The sequence below is a fragment of the Lathamus discolor genome, chromosome 5 (genome assembly GCF_037157495.1).
Source record: "Lathamus discolor isolate bLatDis1 chromosome 5, bLatDis1.hap1, whole genome shotgun sequence".
Lineage (NCBI taxonomy): Eukaryota > Metazoa > Chordata > Aves > Psittaciformes > Psittacidae > Lathamus > Lathamus discolor.
The window spans coordinates 93,255,839-93,278,224 of NC_088888.1; the positions used below are offsets into that span (position 1 = coordinate 93,255,839).

At 43.5% G+C, this 22,386-nt stretch overlaps 2 protein-coding genes across 3 annotated transcripts; both read right to left on the reverse strand.

Annotated features, from left to right (window-relative positions):
- Positions 1-1,825: 1,825 nt before the first annotated feature.
- Positions 1,826-7,556, reverse strand: ADI1 (acireductone dioxygenase 1). Its single transcript, XM_065681571.1, has 4 exons — positions 7,322-7,556; positions 6,740-6,859; positions 5,023-5,202; positions 1,826-3,298 (listed from the first exon to the last, which is right to left on the reverse strand). The coding sequence occupies exons 1-4, from the start codon at positions 7,439-7,441 to the stop codon at positions 3,176-3,178; spliced, it is 543 nt and encodes a 180-aa protein (XP_065537643.1). The 5' UTR covers positions 7,442-7,556; the 3' UTR covers positions 1,826-3,175.
- Positions 7,557-10,081: 2,525 nt separating this feature from the next.
- RNASEH1 (ribonuclease H1) lies at positions 10,082-17,368 on the reverse strand. Of its 2 annotated transcripts, XM_065681570.1 has the most exons (9): positions 17,338-17,368; positions 17,174-17,226; positions 16,945-17,069; positions 15,575-15,774; positions 14,901-14,995; positions 14,373-14,427; positions 13,176-13,260; positions 12,018-12,142; positions 10,082-10,309 (listed from the first exon to the last, which is right to left on the reverse strand). In XM_065681570.1, exons 2-9 carry the CDS (start codon positions 17,221-17,223, stop codon positions 10,229-10,231), a joined length of 816 nt encoding a protein of 271 aa, XP_065537642.1. In that variant the 5' UTR covers positions 17,224-17,226; positions 17,338-17,368; the 3' UTR covers positions 10,082-10,228. The 2 variants fall into 2 exon arrangements, with proteins under 2 accessions (XP_065537642.1, XP_065537641.1); XM_065681569.1 differs by lacking the exon at positions 17,338-17,368 and having other exon boundaries at positions 17,174-17,329.
- Positions 17,369-22,386: the final 5,018 nt, after the last annotated feature.

Genomic DNA, 22,386 nt, shown 5'->3' on the forward strand with positions numbered 1-22,386 from the left:
ACCTTCAGAGAGCAAAGCTTTCACCCTTTCAAAGACACTTATAGCACTAAAGGGCACGGACTCAAAAGCATTGACAGCAAGACCCCCACAGCCTTCACCACCTCCCTGCAGCAGAATGCATTGTGCTGTGAAAATGATGAACGATCTTCAGCAGGGTGATCGTGTGTTATCCTTGACAGGGAGGAGATGGGAGCTGTACCTGGTGTATATATTCTTCCAGAGAGGCAACAAAACAAAGTGGCTTAGTCCTGCTTCCCAGGTCACATCTTACATCAGCAAGCTGCTGAAAGCAATTGCTGTGAGCAGCCACTTTACTGTCCATCCCTCATCACTGCCTCCAAACTGCAAATCTCTCCTGAGGAGAGTGTGTTACCTGCTCTCTCGTCCCAGTCGCCCTCCAGTCTGTTATGGGCTGGCTGTGCTGTAAACAGGGGTTCCTGAGAGCCCACACTATTGCTTCCACTTCTCCTTTTGCAGAGAGAGAGAACAAAATTGAAAGGCCCACAGGAGGAATGAACAGTGTCATGCTGACTTCTGTTAAAAAAACCCAACAAAAACCACAAAAACCCAACCAAACAACGAAAAGCAGGAGGAAGATGAATTAGATTGGATACCAGGGACTGATACCAGCAGCAGGAGGAAGCAGTCATTGTACTTTACATTCGAAAACACAATTTTCTGTGGCATATAAGTCAAAGGAATAAAACTTGCTGCAGGCAGTAACTGTCATTTATTCCTGTAGCTGTACCTTGAAAAATCCCCACAATTTATCGTGGGACCAGGATGCTGCAGTGTGCTGCACAAGAGGACACTCAAGTGCTCCTTCCAGACAAGTGGCACACAAATCCCTGAGCCGATGAGGCCCAGGATACAGCACAGCTCCTGTGCGAGCCCACCTGAGGTGTAGCTGACTATAGTCAAATGCCGTATTTGCTAGCAACACTGACGCTTCAGCCAGGCTTATCACTGCACAAAAACCGGCACAGGCTGCATTTTGCAGGCGTGGGTTGTGCCTGCCTCCTCTTCCACAAATTGAGCCTCCACTGGCACGACGAAGGGCACTGTGTCACGGCAGCTCATCCAGCTCACCACCCGAGACCCGCAGGCAGGAAACGTGCCTTTTTTGCAACACAAAGATAAAAACTAGCATAAATTCGCCTCAAAATTGCAACTTTGTTTTCAGAAACACTGGTTAAAAGTAACACTCAGTGAGAAAACATTGTTGCCTGCTGAAGACCAGCTGTGTGCGCACCCATAGGGAGGAGCCGCTGTGGGACAGTTCAGTTTTCTACCCTATTTCCTAATGTCTGCTACATTAGGAAAATTCACGTAAGCGCAAGTTTCAGGTTCATTCTAGAATCACGTTTATTCAGGAAACTGCAAGGCAGGAGCTTGTATTTTATCTGGCTGAAACGGACGCACAGGCTGAGGCCAGCACAGAGCCTGTGCCCCCATCACCCATGGAGAGCTGGCGCAAGAAATACTTGTCATTATAATGTAATTCATCACTGTAAAGAGCAAATTCATACCAAAATGCTTCAGTGCTCATTGCTGAGGAGCTACACGTCCTATGTGACAGCATGGCATTTACTGAGCACCAGACCAGCGTGTCTGTCTAGTCTTCTTCATTTTACAGCTAAAGAAACTGAGGCACATAGTGAGTGATTTGTCCCATGTTACAGAACAAGTCAGTAGCAGCACAAGGACTAAAAGCTGATTAGGAATTATAGTTTCACTGTTATTCAATGTGTCCTTCATGTCAGCACAAGAAAAAACTAACCAACCAACCAAAAAACCCCAACCCATACAAGCAAAAAACCCCATATCCAAGTCAAAGTAATTTTATTAATAACTCACAAGAGCCAATTGCTACATTGTGCTGAGAGAAAGCCACAGCTTTATGTACCAGGGCAGAACTTGGGAAGCTGCATATGAAAATGCCGATTATGCAAATGTCTCTTATGAACATTTTTAGACAAGAATGAAGCAGGCTTTATTTTCTTTAATTAAAACCAGAATCCTACATAGCTCATTAGCATGGATTCAGAGCAGAATGAATATTAATGTAGCCCACCTCTCCCAATTCTACCTGCCACAGATATCAAGGAAAACAAAAAAAAAAAAAAAAAAAAGAAAAGGTTAGAAAATAGATTCCTGAGCAAGTGTAAATGCAACTAGCTAATGTCACTGAGGCACTGGCATCCTTGAAAGGTCACAGAGATCAGGAAAACCTTTTTGAGTGGAAGAAGGCAAATGATACAGCCACCTTCAAAAGGGAAGAAAGATCTGTGGAACTATAGGCTGGACAGCCTCACTTCACTCCCCAGGAAATTACTGCATAAGCTGTTACAGAAGCTTTTTCAGGTACATGAAACAGCAGGTGATGAGGAGCAGCCAGCCAGTGCCAATTTACCAAGAGCACATTCTGCTGGCTCATCCTGACTGCCACCTGAGAGGCAATGGCTGGTGCTGTGGCAGAAGGAAAGCAGCAGATGTCATTCACCTTGACCACAGCTAGGCTTCCTACAGTGTGCCCCGCAGAAGCCTTGTGGCCAGACTGAGGGTATAAACTACCTGGACCATCAGGCTCAAAATGGTCAGCGGTTCAAGTCTAACTGTCAGGTGGTTACAGATTATATTCCTTTGTAGTCAAAGCTAGGGCAAAATGCGTTGAAACAACTTACTTAACAGAAAAATGGCCAGCTAAGGATGCTGGTTTGTCTCGCCTTGAGAAGAGCAGTTAGAGAAAACCTGTTTCCTACTGGAGAAGGGACTGTGGAGAAGACAAGAGTCACACTCTTCTCAAGCATTCCATGAAAGAGCCAGAGACAACAGCTACAAACTGCAACCAGGGAATTGGCCACAAAGGACAAATGCTTGCTCACAAGAGCAGCTGAACACTGGAAAGAGTACCCAGACAGGCTGTGGAACCTCCACCCCTGGAGGTTTCCAAACCCCATATTCTTTAGCTTGGTCTAGCTTTAAAGTTGGCCTGGTACTTCACAGCGGGTTGGACTTGATAACCTCCAAATGACCTTTCAATCTGATTATTTTCTGTAATTCTGTGATTCCAATTGTATACATAAGTAGAAGAAATCTAATCAGTGAAGAGCCACCAGTCACATTTATTCTGACAGGGCTTCAGGCTGTTCCACCTGCCAGGTCTCAGACACTGTTACTGCACTTCTTCAGCCAAAAACTTCATATATTGTTTCCGAGCAGGTAAATCATCAGCTGGCCTGTTGTATGGTGTCCAGACAGGTTCTCCAACGAACAGCCTCATCGCCTTGATGTAGTTCTGTCAAAGAACAAGAAGTAATTTAAGAGATCCTTTCCAAGGGATCTTCGTTCTGAAGTTAATGTTTCATTTGCAGTTCTATAGAAATTACTGAAACCATCTTAAGATGGACTGAAAGCTTCACATGTTTCACAAAACTACAGTGCTCTAGTGCTGTTCCTGCTCCTGTCTACTGCCCTGGGAGATTTTGCACCTATGCAGTGCAAACTCTATGTTGCAACATGTGTCTCCAGGTCAGGCAGAGATGCTATTTCTCCCTGTTTCAAGAAAAAAAACAACCCCAAACCTAAAACTGCTCTCTTATGCAAATCTTTTGCACTGGATCCACAATACTGAGGAATGCAGCATCTAAATCCTACTTGCTTAGTTAAACAACAGCAATCAGAATACCCAAGATGGCTACTCAATGCTTTGGAGGAATACCAGAAGCTTCAAAATGAGAGCCATAAAAGCTGAATGGGGAGTGCATATACAAGCCAAAAAATAATGCTTCAGGAAGTGAAGTCTCCAGATTTCAACAGGAAAAGCAACAGCCCCTGCCACAAGCTAACCAAAATTATGCCAGGTGCAAGGTACAGCTGTGGCAGTAGAAAATGGGATTTTACATCCTACAGAAGCACTCCAATCACTGAGTTATGGGGAACTCTCCTCTCCTGTCCACTATGCTACAGATTTAGGCCCTACCTACTTCGTAAACACTGCTAAGCACTTATCTTGCACCCAGGTGCTCAGCAATGTCAAGAATAAAGCTAGGTACCTAAAGAACTTAGCTGCAAAATAGCAAGGGTCTAGTAGCACCTGAAGAATTTACTTTGAAGCCACATCCAGACCAAATTTCCTGAAGTGGGCAAACATTTAAGACTTCCGCATTCAATCCATAACCCCTGCATTTTGTCTACGTAAAGGAGAAGCCTTAAACTAGCAATTGTAGCTGATTCACTGTGGAGCAGAAAATGCAGACAGGAAAAGCCACGTTTTTCACCAAAGCAGCTTCTCCCTTTTTTACGTATATGATAACTGCTGTCTGGATGGCTGACTCAAAATTATACCTCTCTCAAGATTACGCCAGAGATGGGATTTTGCCACACAGGAGACAGCATACATTTTCCAGGGATAAAGCTGCAGTTACAAACATATTTGTAAAAGCCCACAGGGACAGACACACAGATCAGGACTCCATGTGCCAATCTCACAGTCCCATTGCCAAAAATACCCTCTGAAAGCAGGTCACCTTCTGTGAAGCCAGCATCCAACCTGGCACATGCTAGCTGCAAGTAGTGGCCACTTAAATCCTTCTTTCCCTGAAGGTGAATTTAGCACTTATCAAAACACCACTGCTGGACACAGATATACTCTGTCTATCCTCATGAAGATACACAAGGCAACACAGAAGGATCCATCTACACCATCTCCACCTTAACTGACAGCAGGGGCAACTGGGAGAGGGACAGCCATAGGTTTGGCTCTCACGCTACTGTCACATAAGATATGCTACGGATATCACATGGCAATGACTTGCAGTTACAGCTGACAAAAAGAAGCTGGATTTCTGATCTGGAGATGAAAGGTTCAGATGCTGTGAATTATTTAGTATTTTTCATATTCCTACTTCATATTTAATATGTTTTGCTAATGAACTGCAAGTTTCAGGGCATGTAGTTACTAATGCGGTATCTACTCACATGATTTGTCATCAAAATTTACAGTAATCTATAACAACATACATTTTCATCCAGTGTAAATCGGTGATATATGCCAGCAGGGAGGGTTATCATGTCTCCTTTCTCCATGGAAATCCGGATCCATTTGTCATCCTTGTCTCGAACATCAAAGTAGCCAGATCCATCTAAGATGTAGCGAATTTCATCGTCTAGGTGTAAATGCTCTTCATAAAATGTTTTTATCTAGGAATAGCAAGTCTCTTAAAACTGCTGAACACAGAAAAACTGCAAAGAAATCTGGTAGAAACATGTAACAAAGCAGACAAAGGCTTTCAAAGGGTAACTGCACAACGACTAACGGATGAGACCATAATGGTTAAAAGAGCGAATCCAGCCAGCCAGACCCTGTCTCGGGACACTTCTAAGCAAGGTGCTACATTCCATTTTAAGACAGGATTTTCTCTGACAAGAAACAGCAGCCATAGCTGCACATAAGCAGCTGCTGAATAACAGCAAAGCTCGCATCCGTTTGAGAGCGAGAGAGATGGGTAGAGTTTCCCACTGTGGGATTTGGTCCTCGCAGTTGTTCATTTTTATAATTTTGTGCCTTTTTTTTCCCAAAATGCAAAACCTAAACAGAGTTACAGGTTATCCCCCCTCTTTTACACTGGTGTAGGGCTGAATCAGTCACACAAGCTACTACAGCTGTGTGTGAAAATGCAGTTATTGCCAAACTTGGCCACCTACAGCAAACTGATGTAAGCAGCATGTCACGCCTGCCCCCAAACAGCGAGCCCTAGCTCCAGGCTCTCTCCCTCCAGGTAACAGCAGCAACGTTCTGCTTTTTTCTGGAATGATGAATTCTTTGTATCTGGAATGGTGAATTCTTTGTACATTTCACAGTATTGAACAAAACTGTGCTTTAAACATTTAATCAACAGAGGCCTGAGCAGGTTAGTACGATCGCCATATACCATCACCTGCTCAGGTCTGGATGCTGTTTAGCCACACTAGTGCCAGTGTCCCTGAGCCAGTACCAATATAGCGCTGCAAGAGGAGCAGAAGTCCATACACCCTGTCAGTAATGGCTCTTTTTGTGTTCAGCTAGAGCCTGCCCAGGCAGCCCGAGTTACTACCTAGTCATTCTGACATCTATTTTAAACCAAACTTAAGACAAACTGGTAAATAGAAATATAATGAAACTATAGAAGTGACACTGGGTTGGTGTCCTCAGATCAGAGCAGCACGCCAGCACCCAGAGGCTGGGAGTAGAAAGCTCCTTCTAGGAGGCCCATCTGAGAGCCGGCACCATTGGCAATCAATTGTCGAGAAGCAGCCAAGGTACCAGCTTCCCAAGGTAAAAAAATCTTCTTGTACAGGGAATGCATCCCTCTGATTCCATATGGTTAACATTAATTTTGAAAAGACATGTTTTGCAAGCAGCCATTAGGATGTGTGAGCCTTCAAAGCCCATGCCCAGCTGGCAACCACCTGCCTTCATCCTGGGAGGCTCTCTGAGGACAGGCCGACATTGGCAGGGCTCTGCAGGTAGGAATCTTAGTTTCAAAACGACACAGTGAGGGAAACTAAAACCTTTGAAGGCAATCTACAGAAGCAAAAGCCCTCCGGTATTTCTTAAATCAGACCAGCACTGCTTTTTTAACGTTAAGGACTTCAGCACAGGATGTGTTTGACACCTGGAAAACTCACCCTGTGCCCCTGCTCAGCGTGGCGCAGGCGGCAGGGCGCAAATCCCCACCAAACATAAAGACTTGCATACCTTCTCCTCATAGTTCGGAAGCTTGTCTTTGTGTATGGTTATTATATCCATCCAAGAATAGTTTTCTGCTCTCCGGATCTCTTTCAGACATGGATCAGTCTCATAGTTATCAGCATCCAACTAAGAAATAAGCAAGGGGAAAAAGGAGGGGAGCGGGCATTCGGACACACGGCACAACTCAGGGCACTAACGCGGAAAACCCCAAGCCCCCAGGAGCGGGAGGTGAAGACAAGTTAGCCGCCATGGGTACACAAGCCGTGCCAGCTTCGGCAGAGGTACCTGCACCGACTGTCCCCCCTCTATCCCCTCACAGACGCTGCGGGGCCCCGCCTACCGCCTGCCCTGTCCCGGCCTGGGCAGCGCTGCTGGCACCGATCCGGCCGGTACCGGCTGCCACCGTCCGCGGCCGAGCACCGCCCCGGCCCCGTCCCACCAGCTGCCGCCGCCGCTCCCCTCCCCGCTCGGGTGCCGGGCCGGGCCTAAGGCACTGCCTCCTCCAGGCCACCCGAGGCCCCGCCGGCTCCGGGCCTTCCATGCGGTGAGGCCCGTGCGGCCCCGCCACCGCCGTACGCGCTCACTGACTTTGCGGTAGACCACGCCGAGGCGGCGCAGCTCCTCCAGGCCAACGGCGCGGTTGGGCCGCAGCCGGTGGGGCGCCCGCTGGTCCTCCGGGGACTCGTCCATGTACCAGGCCTCCACCATCCCGTCACCGCGGCTCCGCTCCGCTGGGCCGGGCTGGGCTGGGCTGGGACGGCCCGCCCCGGCCGGGCCGGGGCAGAGTCCTGGTGCAGCCCCGCACTGCCAGCCTATGGGTATTGCCGTAAAGGGGCACAGTCTGCAACTGAAACTACGCCGAACCGGGAGTGTTGTGCGGCAGACACGGCTTTCATTTTAGTGCACGGCCTTAGGCTCAGCAGCAAGAGGTGAGGAGAGGCCTCCATAAAGGAGATCTGTCCGCGTAAGGGGCTTCTCACCTGCACAAGCCCTCTGGGTAACTTGCTGGTTATAGCACAGGTCTTGCCTAAGTTCATCAGCAGCTGCGTTTACATCCAGCCCGCCCTTGGCAGTAGCACTCTGAAGGAAGTTAACAATAGGGCTCAGCCTCAATGACCTGCCCTGCAACCCCACAGCATGGAAAAATAAGAAATGAACTGCGGAGCGGCAGGGGAGGTATAGTGGTAAGAAGCATTCTGCCCAGAAAGCTCATGTCTCTATCTATGGAGATATTCATATCCTCAGTAAGCTGCTCGGGATGACCTGCTTGAGCTGGGCTGGACAAGACACACTCCAGCAGTGCCCATCGGCCTCCTACAGACTGCATACTTCAGCAGTTCTACCTGGCAAATAAACAAACAGCCACCTAACACAATGTAAGGGTCGAGAAACAGCTGGAATAATCCCTCCTTAAATGCTTTTCTTCCTAAAAAGTTTTATACTTCTCAGAAGATCTTAACCAGTGTTTCCCAGATTCTTAGAACTGGCAACAGATCCCTTTGAAGTATAGTATTCATATATAAGCACTACTGGCTTTTGATTCTGGGTAAAATTTAAGCCCCATAACATGACATCTGATCCAGTGCTGGTATTGTTTGCATTTTTAGAAGCATATAGGAATCCAGCCAGAGGTTCAGTGCCCATCCACTGGATGTCATGGCACTAAATGCCCTGAAAGAATGACTTTAACAGCCACCATCCTCTGCAGATCCTCAAGTTAAGTCCCATTAAGAAGTATTATTTGCTTTCCATCCTTTAATCAGCCTTAATCTTGTAACTTTCCTCTTAGCTTTGTTTTGTCCTACATTTCCAGAGCAAGAATGATAAACATTGGTACCAATTAAGCTAAAACTCTTTCCTATTAGATTTCTTGTTATATTCTATGTAATAGATTCAGTGAAGTTGCTGAAATTCAGTATTACAATGATGCTATGATTTACCCACTATTATCTGCATTTATTTTCCAAAGCTGCTGCTTCAAAACAGAGATTTCCATTCAGTAAATAGGATCTATGTACAGGCAGATGATTAGATGCCATGCCTTCAGTATGTTGTTGGTCACACTGATCCCCCAACCAGATCTGATCAGGGTTGATGGTGTGTCTTCCTTCAAGCCCGATTTCTAAAATAAACAAAGAGATGGAAAATTGTGTGCATATAAACAAGAGGCAGAGGGGAAGAGCTAATCAGTGGACTACCTTCCCCCTACATGAGCTTTACTGTGCAGTTTCAGATGAGAGAAAACAAATCTAAAACCTGCACTCATCTATTAACTACTAGTTAGCTGGTTTCCTCATTCTATCACAATCCACGTGACTCTAAATGTGTAAGAGCTTATACTTTGCCTCAGTAAAGATATTATAATGCATGAGTACTATTAAGACATCAAATTTCGGCAGCTCTACCATTCTGTATCAACAAATACAAAGTCAGCGACCTTCAGCTGAAGCCTTGCTGTTCAATGGTACAAAGGTACCTTACAAAGAAGCTGACAAAGATAACATACCAAACCTGCTTGCTCTTCCCATGTATATGCATAGAAAATAAAACTGTGTTGATTACTCGTAATTATTCTCTAATTCAACTGCACAACTGCACATTAGCCATTCCATTAATCTCATCATTGACTGGAAAAAATGAAGTCAAACACTTGACATCTGGAAGACCTGGAGAAGCTGATCATCTTCTAGTTCCATTTCAGATAAAATGGCCAACTATTTATTACCTTTGGGACAACACTGAAAAGGAACCAACAATGCTAATGTGAACCAGTGTGCAGAAAAATATACTTAATGGAAATGGAAGGCCAGAAACAAAGAGCTTGGACATTAAGCAGCCAGTGAAAACTGTAAAAAAAAAAAAAAAAAAAAAAAATCACCATTCAAGTTCTCTAAAGACCTGGCTTTTTACTTTATTCATGCTGCCTTGCAAAGCAAGTAAAATTGTAAAGAAATTTCAGGTGCTGTAGCTGGTGATGCTGTGTGGCACAGGTGAGTGTTACAAGCCCACCTGCTAATGCCAGAATGTCAAAGCATACCAACAGAGATCACTGTGTTAGGTCCCCTCCCCCAACTATTTTGGGCTGTTAATATATACCTCTGTACAACAAAATAATATGTTGTACAGAAAAATACAGAACACAAGATAAAGATTCAATATTACTTCTTCTGAAGTCTGTCTTTATGGTGAATTCAGAAGTCTGCAAGACGATTAAAACTACTGACTGAGGCCCTTCAGTAAGATGGGGCAAAAGCAAGCACTTTGTATCATCAGATTAAACAAAAAATACAAAAAAAAATTTGACTGTAAAACAAATGCTATAAAAGAAAACGTGAGGGTTTTCTCCCATGAAGTTGGTACATGTTTAATACTTCAGGCCAGAAAGAAGTACACTTCAAAGTTCAACTCTGAAATAACTGCAGCCGTTCAAGTTGTCACTGTGATGCTGGCCTTTTCCCTCCCACTGTGACAGTCTCTAGTCTCTGTACATCAGGATCATTGTTTACTAGCTCCTTCTCTTGCTAGTCTATCAGCTTCTTCATTTCCTTGGAAGCCAGCATGACCAGGAATATGCATCTGTTACGACAAAAGAATAGGAGTGTTAGATATGCAAGAAAAAGGTACACACATGGAATTTGATCAGTCCACACACTTTCACCCACAGTACAGCAGCACCTCTGTAGAGTCCCCCTCCTCCCATTTAGTCCCTACATGTTCTTATCAGGAATGTTCAGTCTCCCTTCCTCTAGGATAGTCTTGCCAAACTGTGGAAGTCATCCTGGGAAGTAGTGAACTGGCTATAAAGACTACCTAGCCTAGCCTTTAAGAAATGCAGACAACACCTCCAACTCAAAATTCACACTTTCAGAGAAGAGAGGAAAACCTATCTGTATTCAGTGCTTAAACCACATTAACCTTTACCCAGAAAGCCAGAGACCCCTATGCCACTAACAGCTTTGGTGGTTATGGCACTCGCCTCAGATACAGGAACCCAGTATGAAAAGAATCTCTCAATTTGAGGTATTGAACTGTCCATCCTTCAATTAGCAACTGAAAACACTTTCAACCCTAAGTCTATCCTTGTCAAAAGCAAGGGTGGAGCCCATGGAGATCCATAGGTCCATGATGGAGCAGATATCCACGTGCAGCCCATGGAGTACCCCACGCTGGAGCAGGGAGGTTACCATGATAAAGTGTATACATACATCACTCTTCCCAAAATTAAAAGTCTTCCCAAGTTTTGATTCAGCTGTTACAAGTGTGCACAAAGCAACACTACTTTTTTTCTTTCATGTAAATACTTGAAGGACAGTCGAACTTTGCTTTTAGTTTTAAATTTTTGCACAGTCTCCTCAACAGACAATAGGAGTAATTACATACAATTCTAGTCAGCCTTTAAATTGGAGTCACCAGCTCTAGAACACAGACCGACATGAGTGAAAGAGTATCTGTAATATTTTTCTCATAGGAAAAGCGCACATTAAAGATCTAATTCATCCTGGTTTGTACAGAGTAAAGACAGAAGCCCAATAAATATACCATTAGCAGCCAAAATGTCAATGGTAAAGAGATTTAGTTCTAGGATCAGTGGGCTTACATCACAATTAAGAGTAAAATTTAGAAGGAAGGGAGAGTAGATATCCCCTACAAAGTTTAGTGCTGAGGTCACAGAAAAATGTTTTATCAGGAATACCTGTATTCCTATTGTTTTTACTTCTTTACTGGAAAGCAAAACAATTTTAAACTTAACAATGGGTATTTTAAAGACCTTTACATGCAGTTTTCATGGAAAAAAACACAGTTATGGTACAGAGAACTAGAGCTGGTTTACTTGGGATTATAATCTCTTAGTTTTCCCATCTTAAAGACATCCATGCGATTAAGCTGCACCAATGAACCAGCATCTTAAGAGTGCTGAAAAGCAAATCCACAAATTCAGCTCTGACTTGAAAAGACAGTAGTGTTTTAAGCTTAACTTTCCAGGAACAGAAATCTCATCTACTAACAGTACTAATGAACTAGAAGTAATTACTGCAGGCATCTAAGTAGTAACAAGAGACAGAAAACAAATACAAGCATGTATTTTAATAAATGAAATCCTGGTTCCAAGAGTCTAGTTATGTTGCTTATTTACTTTAAATAAAAACAGCAGCTTCTTTGTATTTATGGTTTTACTTATGGATGTACAGTATTATGCTCTATAAAACTCTTAGTTACAATCATACTTGTCAATTTCTACAAGAAGCATGCTTAAGATGTCATTAATAAGAAATCAGGTGCTTACCCACTGAATTTCTATATCTTTTGATAAATTAGCAAGCCTTTCAAAATCTTCTTTATTTATTACACTTCTTCCTGCACTTGTCCTCCAGCCATTTGTTTTCCAGTTGTCAACCCAATTCGTAATACCTACGTAAAGGGGGCATCACCATGAAAATGCTATCAAAGAAGTCAGCATGATGATGACATTAAAGGTCTCTTCCAACCCAAACCATTCTATGACTCTAAAATGGAGTAAAGAGCCTTTTAACAAGACATTAACAGTACAAATTCTCACACAAAGACACTGGAGATAAAAGATATTCTTTTCCTGGTTCTCTATCACTGCCTTTCAGGATTGTATTTTTCCATTATTACTTGCATTACTAGAACATGTTTTCCCTAACAGATATTGAAACACTACAATCCTATGTATGCATTACACACAAAATTACAACATGAACTTTACTAAACTGAAACTAACGATTGCCTGATGCTACAGTAAGCTAGAACAGATCTACAGTTTTATTTATCCTGAGGAACTGGGGAGACACATGCATAGAGAACAAATAGTTGACCACCTGTCTTATGGCCTCTGCACACCAAACAGAATCCTTTAGAGAAGGACCACATACAGAGATTTCTACAGAACAATATTGAACATTCTGGCCATCCCCTGCTGGCCAGAAAATGTACTGTATTACTCCTTAAATAAGAAGGCAGATATAGCCTGAATGTTTGGAAATGTAGTCTACATGTAAAAAGCAAAGAAACTTGAATGGACTTCACAAGTGTGTATGAACACAGCCTCTCCAATCTGAGCAAAACAAAACACCTACAGGGTTACTACACCAACATCCAAGTACTTTCCTAAGTACATCCTTACCACAGTACATACGAATGACCTTTCTTCTAGATTTTTGTATCATACTGAATGCCTTAAGACAAAAATCCTGTAGTTACCTTTATCAGCCTTTAACATACAGTTTGTCTCTGCTTGAATTTCATGCAGTTAGCAGGAGATGCTGCAATATTCTGAATTCTTTCCCCAAGCAGTCCTCAGTGTTGAAGTTATGTATTGTATTCTGTATATCCCCCTTCCCAAGCCCATATTCTGTGGCCCTTATGTAATAAACATGCAGCATGTCTTTAAGAATCAGGAAAACTAACATCATTAACTTACCATTAATAGTGAACTTGCTATCAGTGTAGATAATTAGTTTCTTGATGTTTTGACTCTTTGCTTGCTCTATTGCTTTGCAGGCTGCCTTAAGAACATTTCAACAGAATCGAAGTTCAGACCGGGACTTCGAACACATGCAACTAAAATTAAAATACCAGCAAAATACCCGATGCTAACACAGAACTACAAAGAATATTACTGCAATCTCTCCATCAGTGAGTATCACCACACTTTAGAGCACAGGTTCCCAAAATTATGCATGCTGATGGCCACTTAACGAAACAGGCAAACAGGTAGCCACTGAAGCTTCACTGGCAAAGAGGAAGGATGCATACCAGTTCCAACAGACTGGAACCCCTAAAAGCTTTGCGGGGGGGTGGGTGGGTTTTGGAGTAGGGTTTTTTTTTTGTGTGCTCTGAAATACAGTAAGAGGGAGAAGTGGCCAGGTTTGGATGTAAAGCTGAAAAGATCTTTAGTGACAAGTTTGATCCCTGGCACACCACTATCACCTCTGCTTGTCCCTCACTAAAATGAACTTCCTGTCATTTTTAAGCAGATAAATTCTTCATTTCAGTTAATCTCCAAAACCACAGTGCAGGATAGCAGCAATACCAGAACTGAGCTGAGAAGGGAAGACTAAGTCTGCTGTTGCCAACAAAGTTTACTTCGTAAGTAACAGAAGTTGCTCCTGCGAGCCTAGAACTGCTATATTTATCTAAGGAATACAATACTCTTGAGACTACTGTATGGGTGCTGCCATAGTCAGGGATTTGGTTATTTAGAACACTGGACTCGCTTTGGGAAGCCAGGTCTACTAGATGCTGATTGGGGCTGGTCTGTCAAAGAAGGGAAGAGATTCTCCTGTTTATCACTACTCACCCTAAGATCCGAGATACACACATTAAAAATGCAAAGGATACAATACAAATTTGAGAATGAGGATTTCCAAATGCCAGACTGTTATAAATAGCTGCGCTTGGCCTGATGGTATTTGGGTATTCTCAAGGTGAACTACCTTATTCAAAATACAATAAAGATCAATAAAACTCAAAGAGAATGATTTGTTTCAAGTCATAACTCCTCATGTTTTGTGTACTTCTCCCACAGCTTCCCGTTTCTGAAGGCCAGAGCTGAAATAGTCATGAGTGTGCTACTGTGGTCTAACATGCAGAAGTATTTTAGCCATTTACTACTTACATGTATTTCTGCTCTTTGATTAGTCTGCCGTCCAGGAAGTCTTTCACTGGTATTTCTGTGTCCAAGGAATGAAGAGTTGATCAGTTACCCCCAAATTTCAGAATGGTGTATAATGAACACACATTCTAAAAATATAAAAGAGCTACCTTTCATTTTATAAAGGAGGATAAATAAATAAACTAGCTCTAACTTCCACCTGCATATTTGGACCTGTTATCAATCTGCAGTTAAATTTGTCATCTTCAGTGCACACCTACACCTATTTTAAAACTTTCTGCATCACATGAGTTATTTGTATACTATATATACATATATATATATTATTTCAAGTTGATTTTCCCTCACTCTTACCTCCCAAAGAAGCTGATTTCTCTTTTCACCTTAATAACTCACTTGTCTCATAGCACTGTCATTATGAGTCTCAACAGCATGGTTTCATATTCAAAAGGAGGCTGGTATTGTAAATTGCATCCACAACAAACAATAATATATATAAATAAAAAAAAAAAAGTACATCCAGCTACTTACAAAGGGTGGCCTGGCCCCCAGTAGACACCTATTCCAGCACGTGCCCTGCTACGTCCATTACCTGAGCAACAACCATCTGTATAAACGACTGCAAACTCACCTGCAAAATAATTACCAAAAGCAGAAGCTCAAGAACTCCTTCACAGGCATAGACTCTTTAAGCAAAAAGAAACGTCTACCAGCAGATTAATCCCCGAAACTTCCCTCCCACAGAATCCTTCAAAAGGTTCACTACAGAAGCAATGTAAATTAATAATGCAGAACACCAGAAATCCCACTGCAGCTTCACACCCCCAATTTGACTGGTGTCAAATTAGTCAGCCTCAAAAAGCACTTCCGCCCAGCTTCCGTATTTTCACTATAGTTCCCATGCTCTCCAATCAACTTAAAACTTCCCAGCTACATCAGTATATTTAAATATAATCTGTAATCCAGACACACACGATGATCACATCAAGCTCTATGTTGATACCAGTTAAAACCAACTAAATTTACCGTGAAAGACAATGTGAACAAATGTATCATGGCTCACATTTCCATCTTAAAAAGAAATTAAGTTAGGCTGGGCCTCATGTTGCCATACACAAGCCTTCCTAAAGGCTGTCTAATAACTACACCTGTTACTTATCAAAGAATGCAAAGAAGTTAAAAGAATTACAGGAATAATGAAAGACCTCACCCATATATGAAAATTTATCTTCACTGACTGTTGGTGCTGAGTATACTTCATCATGTTTTACACGCTTTGCAATGTGTTCTTCGCCTGTAGACTGTTCATATGGCCTTTTGCACGTATTGCAACACAAAGCATTTATTTCTGGATCCTCTCTCTGGCTACCTTTTTCCTGTGTTACATACGCAGGACACAGTGCTCCTTCCAAACAAACAAACAAACAAAAAAAAAAAAAAAAGGAAAAGGAAAAGAAAAATAAAAAGGAGAGAGAGAAGAAGTTTAACTACATAGAATCACAGAATCAGCTAGGTTGGAAAAGACCTTTAAGATTATCAAGTCCAACCTTTATCCTAGGACTGCCAAGACCACCACTAAATGATATCACTGAAGGCCTCATCTACACGGTTTTTGAACACTTCTAGGAATGGTGATTCCACCACTTCCCTGGGCAGCCTGGTCCAATACCTGACTTTTAGTGAGTTGATTTTTCCTAATATCCAGTCTAAACCTCCCCTGGATCAACTTGAGGCCCTTACCTCTTGTCCTATCGCTTGTTACTTGAGAGAAGAGACCAACCCCCACCTCAATACAACCTCCTTTCAGGTCATTCTAGAGAAGGGTCCCCCCTGAGCCTTCTTTTTTCCAGACTAAACAACCCCAGTTCCCTCAGCCATTCCTCATAAAACTTATGCTCCAGACCCTTCACCAGCTTCACTGCCCTTCTCTGGACCTGCTCCAGCACCTCAATGTCTTTCTTGTAGTGAGGGGACCAGAACTGAACATCATATTTATGCTGCAGCCTCACCAGTGTCCAGTACAGGGGGGGTGATCACTGCCCTAGCCCTGCTGGCCACACTATTTCTGATACAGGCGAGGATGCCATTGGCCTTCTTGGCTGCCTGGGCACATATATAAGATCAAATCTTACCTGAAACAACTGCTTCTAAAAACAAGAGCCATTATCACTTAATGCTAGCCTCTTAACTGACATCACTGCAAGCTACTGTGCAAAACATTTTATAGTACACACCATTCTCGATCTTTGATCAAACTGAAGAGGAGACACACATAGCCCCACGTAAGACACAGTACAAGCAACGCACAAGCACCTACAGGACTCCTTCCATTGCACAGACACACCCATCGCTGTGTTCAGAGGGCAGGGCCACCGCCGCACTTACCACTACGGCGCTCCGAGAGTTACCAGGCGTCCACCAGAGGATACGAAGGAGCTGCTACCCACGTGTAACATTGTTTACAGTGAGTCTACGCTGAAGCCAGACAGGCCGAGTCTCCCTCTCCCCCACCCGCGTCGGGCCGCCCTTCCCACCCGGACGAGAAGACGAGGAAGGCGAGGAAAAGACGAGCTACCTGCCGGCTCAAGCTGCTGCTGTGCCAGGAGGTCGGAGCGAACGAAGGCCCAGGCGTCCTTCTCAGTAGCGAACTTCTTGAAGCTAGCGGAGGGGAACTTGTTCACTTGCTCCTGACACTCCGCCCTGCAACACAGGGAGGGGACGGGGCTGAAGCCGGCCCGAGGGCGAGGGTGGGACGGGGCTGAAGCCGGCCCGGCTGCATCTCCCTGTGCTGCCGCGGCCCTTACCAAGTGCGGTAAACGCCCGTCCGCCGGCCCTTGCGCACCGCGTAGAACATGTCCTTGGAAACAAAACAGGAGTGACTGAGCACCGCCACAAGCCACCGCAACATGGCGTAACCCCGCCACCATCCGGCCCCCCGGGCCCAGGCCCGCCCCCGGCCACCACACACCGCCGCTCAGCGACCGCGCACTCATCCGCCTCTGCCTACGCATGCGTGGTGGCCGCTGGGGTAACGGGAGCGAGGGCACGTTGAGGGCTTTCCTACGGGCCGCGAGAGAGGACAAACCTGGTGAGAGAGGCTTGCTCTTGAGTTTTGTTTGTTCAGGGTTTGTCTTCCCACTGTTACCCGGTTTGTAAAGGACTATGTGTGGGAAAGCTTGGAAATCTTGAGTTTATAATTGCATGTAGCAAGGAAAAACAGTGTTTCCTTACAAGCCCATACACCTTGAGGAGTGACAGAAGTCTAAGCAATGAAGCACCTGGATCAGAAGACTCATAGAAAGGTTTGGGTTGGAAGGGAACTTTAAGACCATCCAGTTCCAACCTCCCTGCCATGGGCAGGGACACCTTCCACTAGACCAGGGTGCTCAAAGCCCCATCCAACCTGGCAGTGAACACTGCTGGGGACGGGGCAGCCACAACTTCTCTGGGCAACCTGTGCCAGTGCCTCACCACCCTCACAGAGAAGATATTTTCCCAATATCTAATCCAAATCTACCTAAGAGTAACATCTATCTAAGTAACAAGAGTAAATCTAAGAGTAACAACTAACTTCAGACAGATCAGGAAGGCAGAAGTAATTTTGAAAAGCCTAGCAAAACAGAGGATAACTCTGTTCCTAGAGGAACTTGTTTCATTACAATACTAAAAATCACACTCCCGGAGATAAGAGACCCTTGTCCACAGACCTTTATTCATGGAACATGAATTGTGTAATAAATATATACTTTGTCTTTAAACAGATATGTGAGATTGTAAGAGCCAATGATTGTAGATACAGACTGTTAACATGTACAGAATCCTGATTTTGAGACAACACCACCATAATAATTGTAATTTAAAAGCCATCTAAATCAGCTTTTGTTTTCTGGGGGGACACACAAGATGTATGGAATCGCAGCAGTTTACACAAACTCCTCATTCTGAAAGCACCTGTTCTTAAAAGACAAATGAATTCTCACAGGTGCCCTCAGCAGAAGTTCTCCTGTGCCAGCCCAAATACTGGTCCCGATCCTGTGACCAGCTATCATGAGTGCCCTCATGGCCTCTAATGAGTCATTAGAATGGTGACTGCACACCTGGGAATGAATGTACCCTGCAACATACTGCACAGGCCCCACTTGTCCTTCTCGGCTTGACAAGCACCCCAGGAAGGACTGCCACTAAAACATGGTACAAGTATCAATGTATTTAGTACATTCAAAAGTCTAGAGCTGATGAAGGTCATAAAACTGGTTCTCATCCCACTATTTAAATCAAGGGTTCCTGGTATGTGTGTTCCAGCAGAGCCCCATACCATGATGGCCTCTGAAGTAAGAAGAACCGCCTTGTCCAAGCAGGTTCAAGTTCAGACTGTTGTGAGCTGCAATCTGCTGTCACACATCCTCATATCAGGAGTGTCATGTGCTTGGGGACCAAAGCTGAGGGGTCCAGGTATGTGCCAAATCCAGTGCCTCGGCTGAGCTGCTGCTGAGATCAAAGAACAAAAGCTGGGGGCACTGGTGTGACTGCTTCCAGAAATAGCCCAACACATACACACTGCTGTTTTCAACTGCTAGGTTTCTCTTGTAGCTCTACCATAGCTGTGTTGAGACAAAGCCAACCTCAAGATGCCAGAGCTGTAGAGCTTTCTATTCAGATTTACAGGGTTGGCCTAGTAAAATGCCAAGAATGTGAAACACTGACACTAATTTTATCTTCCCTTGCAGAGACAACAAACGGGTTCAACTTCACTGCGTGTATCAGCTAGGTTACACCTCTCTTTAAAAAGAACCCAAAAGTAAACCAAAGTGCTTATTTATGTGACAGGCCTTGGGGGAATACAGAAACAATTTGGTTGAGGTTGTATCAGAATATAATTACTGCATTTTTCTTGCTTTTTCCAACATACTGATGACAATTCATAGACTCAGAGAATCATAGAATAGTTAGGGTTGGAAAGGACGTCAAGATCATCTAGTTCCAACCCCCCTGCCATAGTCAGGGACACCTCACACTAAACCATCCCACCCAAGGCTCTGTCCAGCCTGGCCTTGAACACTGATGGGGATGGAGCATTCACAACTTCCCTGGGCAACCCATTCCATATTTCTCCTTTCATATTGCACTTACTTAAAAAATGCTTACATCTGATTTTCTCAGATCAAGATTATTTACATTAGTTATCCCTGTAAAGGTTTCCAGTGAGACTTTCAGGCTTTTCATTACTTCCTGCTTGTGATATTTTTATTTTATTGCTCTTGGTTAGCTTTTAATTATGGTTTTCTATAGCAGATGGATTTCTTATTCCTTACATGTTCATACACATTACTCTTAGTCTTCTTGAGCAACACGTACTGAATGGAGTAATGAGCAGTCAGTGATGGAGAAAGAAAAGACCGTCTGTTACACTCATTAGTTCTCTAGTTGAACAGATTCAGACATCCAATTTATATGCAAGGACTAAACAGTAACTCTACTGCTGTCATGGCCAACATGCAGAGCTCAGAATAAAACAAACAAACAAACAAAAACCCCCAAATTTTAATTCCACTGAGTACCATACACATTACTTTCATTGCTTTTTCTCCTGGTTGGTGAAACTGAAGCTGTATATAGCCAGCCAACTCTACTGCTGCATCTCTGTTGCTGATTTTTCCTTGCTGTCATGCTGCAGTGGCAGGAGAGATGGATCCTTTCCCTTTTCTCATGTGGCAGCTGGCATTTTCACTATTGTGGCATTTAGCACCATGAGGCTAAGCAATACCTGTGCTTGCTTCATGGTACTTCCTCTCTGGTTGCTGTAGCACTAGTGAATTCATGGGGGTTTTCAGCCAGCCCAGGGCAGAGAGGATGTTTCAGGCCCTCTGATTCACATTTTTGTGAAGTGAGTGAAAAGACCCAAGAATTGACCCATTTAGTCCCCACCTGCAAAGATGAAGGCTCTAGATGAGCTCTCCTCATCTGAATACAGAATGTAAATCTATACATGGATAGGACTTTAAGTGGGTTTCCGAAATGATTTAGCACTTTTAATTAATGCCAGTTACACACGACAATTCTGTGTAGCCGCTGTAGAACAGGCTGATGAGACATACAAATCTAGCCAAATTTTGCCATATCAAAGCTTCCATGAGTGCTGAGATATTGGGAATGAGTGGCTAAGTGAAAAGGAAGGAGAATAAGTGCCCCTGTTTTGGTGGAAACATGGTGGCACTATGCTGAATGAGAGTGGTCACTGAGCCATGCATGGCCTGGTAATGAGCGCCACCACACTGCACCATAAATCAGCTGTGTCTTACTGCCCCTGTTTTTCAGCTCATAAGAGGTGCTCTGCTCTACACCCCCTTCCACCCCAACTTGTGTATTCATTTATTAACATATATTCTTGGCAGCCATTTCTGTGTTTATAACAGTCTGCAGGAAAAAACACACGACTTAACAGAAGTATACAAAAAATATACTCATCGCTTTAGTAAGGGCATGTGTCTTTAGGGCATTTTTATTTAAACTCACTGTAAATTTATCTGACTACTTTGCCTCACACTAATGCATGTATTGTAAACATTAGATAAGCATTTTAATCTTATTTGATAAATATTTTAGCTTGTAACATGGTTAACCACAAGGTAGTTCCTCACATAAGCTTTTAAAGCCAAATTTGATGTGACCTGAATCAAACATTTCCTATTTAAAACTGAGATTTTAGGTAGGTAGGCAACTAGGTAGTCATTTTATCTAGCATAGCCTGCGAGTATAAGTTATATTGCTAGCACATTACCTTGATTGAAAACATGACAGGAAATGGAGCTGTTTCATCTTCCTTGTCACAACTGAGATCTTTCAGAACAAAAAACTTGCTTGCACTTCAGTGTAAAAACTATGTATCAGTGAAGCTGCAAAGTAGTAACCCCTGGTATCATCGCAGTTTTTAGCCGACCTTTAGTGGAACAGCCCACCCATGAGCTTTGAAACTCTGGTGTACTAGCCTCTTTCAGGAAAGTGAGCTGGCAGTTCTAGAGGTAGCTCTGACCTTGACAAGTTCCGCCTTCTGTCTCTGTGTCTTCCACTTATTATATGAGATATTGTCCTACTGCTGTTGGGATACTTCTGTAACACACCTGACATTCTTTCCACTTCTTCATCCCACCCATTCTGAGTCTGCGCAACATAAGTACCTTATTCATTATACTACTTTGTCATGACATAATTTCTTTTAAAGATCACATGCCCACAGTGACTTTTGAAAACCTGTCAGCCACTTTGCATACCAGACACTGTTGACTGGGTAAAGCCAACATACATCTCAACATTGCATCTTCCCCTAATGCACAGTCAGTATCAGAAAGAAATCTATCTACACCTTTTCTCATTTCTCCAGTGTAGCATTCAGGTCTATTCAGCAGCACTAATAGCATGAAGATGGGCAACTGTAGGCAGTCATCTATATTTTTATTTCTTCATTAGCATTCTGAACAGTCAAATTTTGATCCACCTGTGTGTCACTTAGTCCTTCTTCTCATGAAGGCTTTCACAGTAGAAACTGCATGTGGACTACTGAGGTGATTACTTGTCATCTTTCTTTTTTTACTCTTCAATAAGATCCTCATCACTGTTGTGTAGATAATTTCAAATCTCTATAAATATTAATCCTGGCCATCAGCATGAGCTGGGCAGTTTTTCCTATTTGTTTAATTCATGCAAGGGAAGAAGAGTGACTTGGGAGAAAATGGGAACTGAACAATCTGCTTTTCGGACTATCATAAATACAGCAAAAAGCCCACAAATGTTTGAAAACATGGGCTGCCTTCAGCAGCTGCTGAAGTTGTTCAGGTTGGGAGTGGTAGTGTCCTTGTCCGGTTTTTTGTTTACAACAGGACAACACAGTAAATGACGGGAGATGAATCAGTGAGGGGAAGAAAAAGACCGCCCACTTTCATACTGCTTTTTTACAGCTGGCTGCTGGTGCTGTTTTGCACAGCACCTGATGCGGGTGAAAGAGCTCTGCAACAGAGGCAGC

Coding starts and splice junctions, on each gene's coding strand:
- ADI1 (XM_065681571.1), bottom strand. CDS start 7,441: ATGGTGGAGGCCTGGTACATGGACGAGTCCCCGGAGGACCAGCGGGCG. Junction 5,203..6,739: donor TTCCGAACTATGAGGAGAAG/GTATGCAAGTCT, acceptor TGCTATTCCTAG/ATAAAAACATTTTATGAAGA. Junction 3,299..5,022: donor GATTTACACTGGATGAAAAT/GTATGTTGTTAT, acceptor GTTCTTTGACAG/AACTACATCAAGGCGATGAG.
- RNASEH1 (XM_065681569.1), bottom strand. CDS start 17,277: ATGTTGCGGTGGCTTGTGGCGGTGCTCAGTCACTCCTGTTTTGTTTCC. Junction 17,070..17,173: donor ACGGGCGTTTACCGCACTTG/GTAAGGGCCGCG, acceptor CCTGTGTTGCAG/GGCGGAGTGTCAGGAGCAAG. Junction 14,428..14,900: donor TGGGGGCCAGGCCACCCTTT/GTAAGTAGCTGG, acceptor CCTTGGACACAG/AAATACCAGTGAAAGACTTC.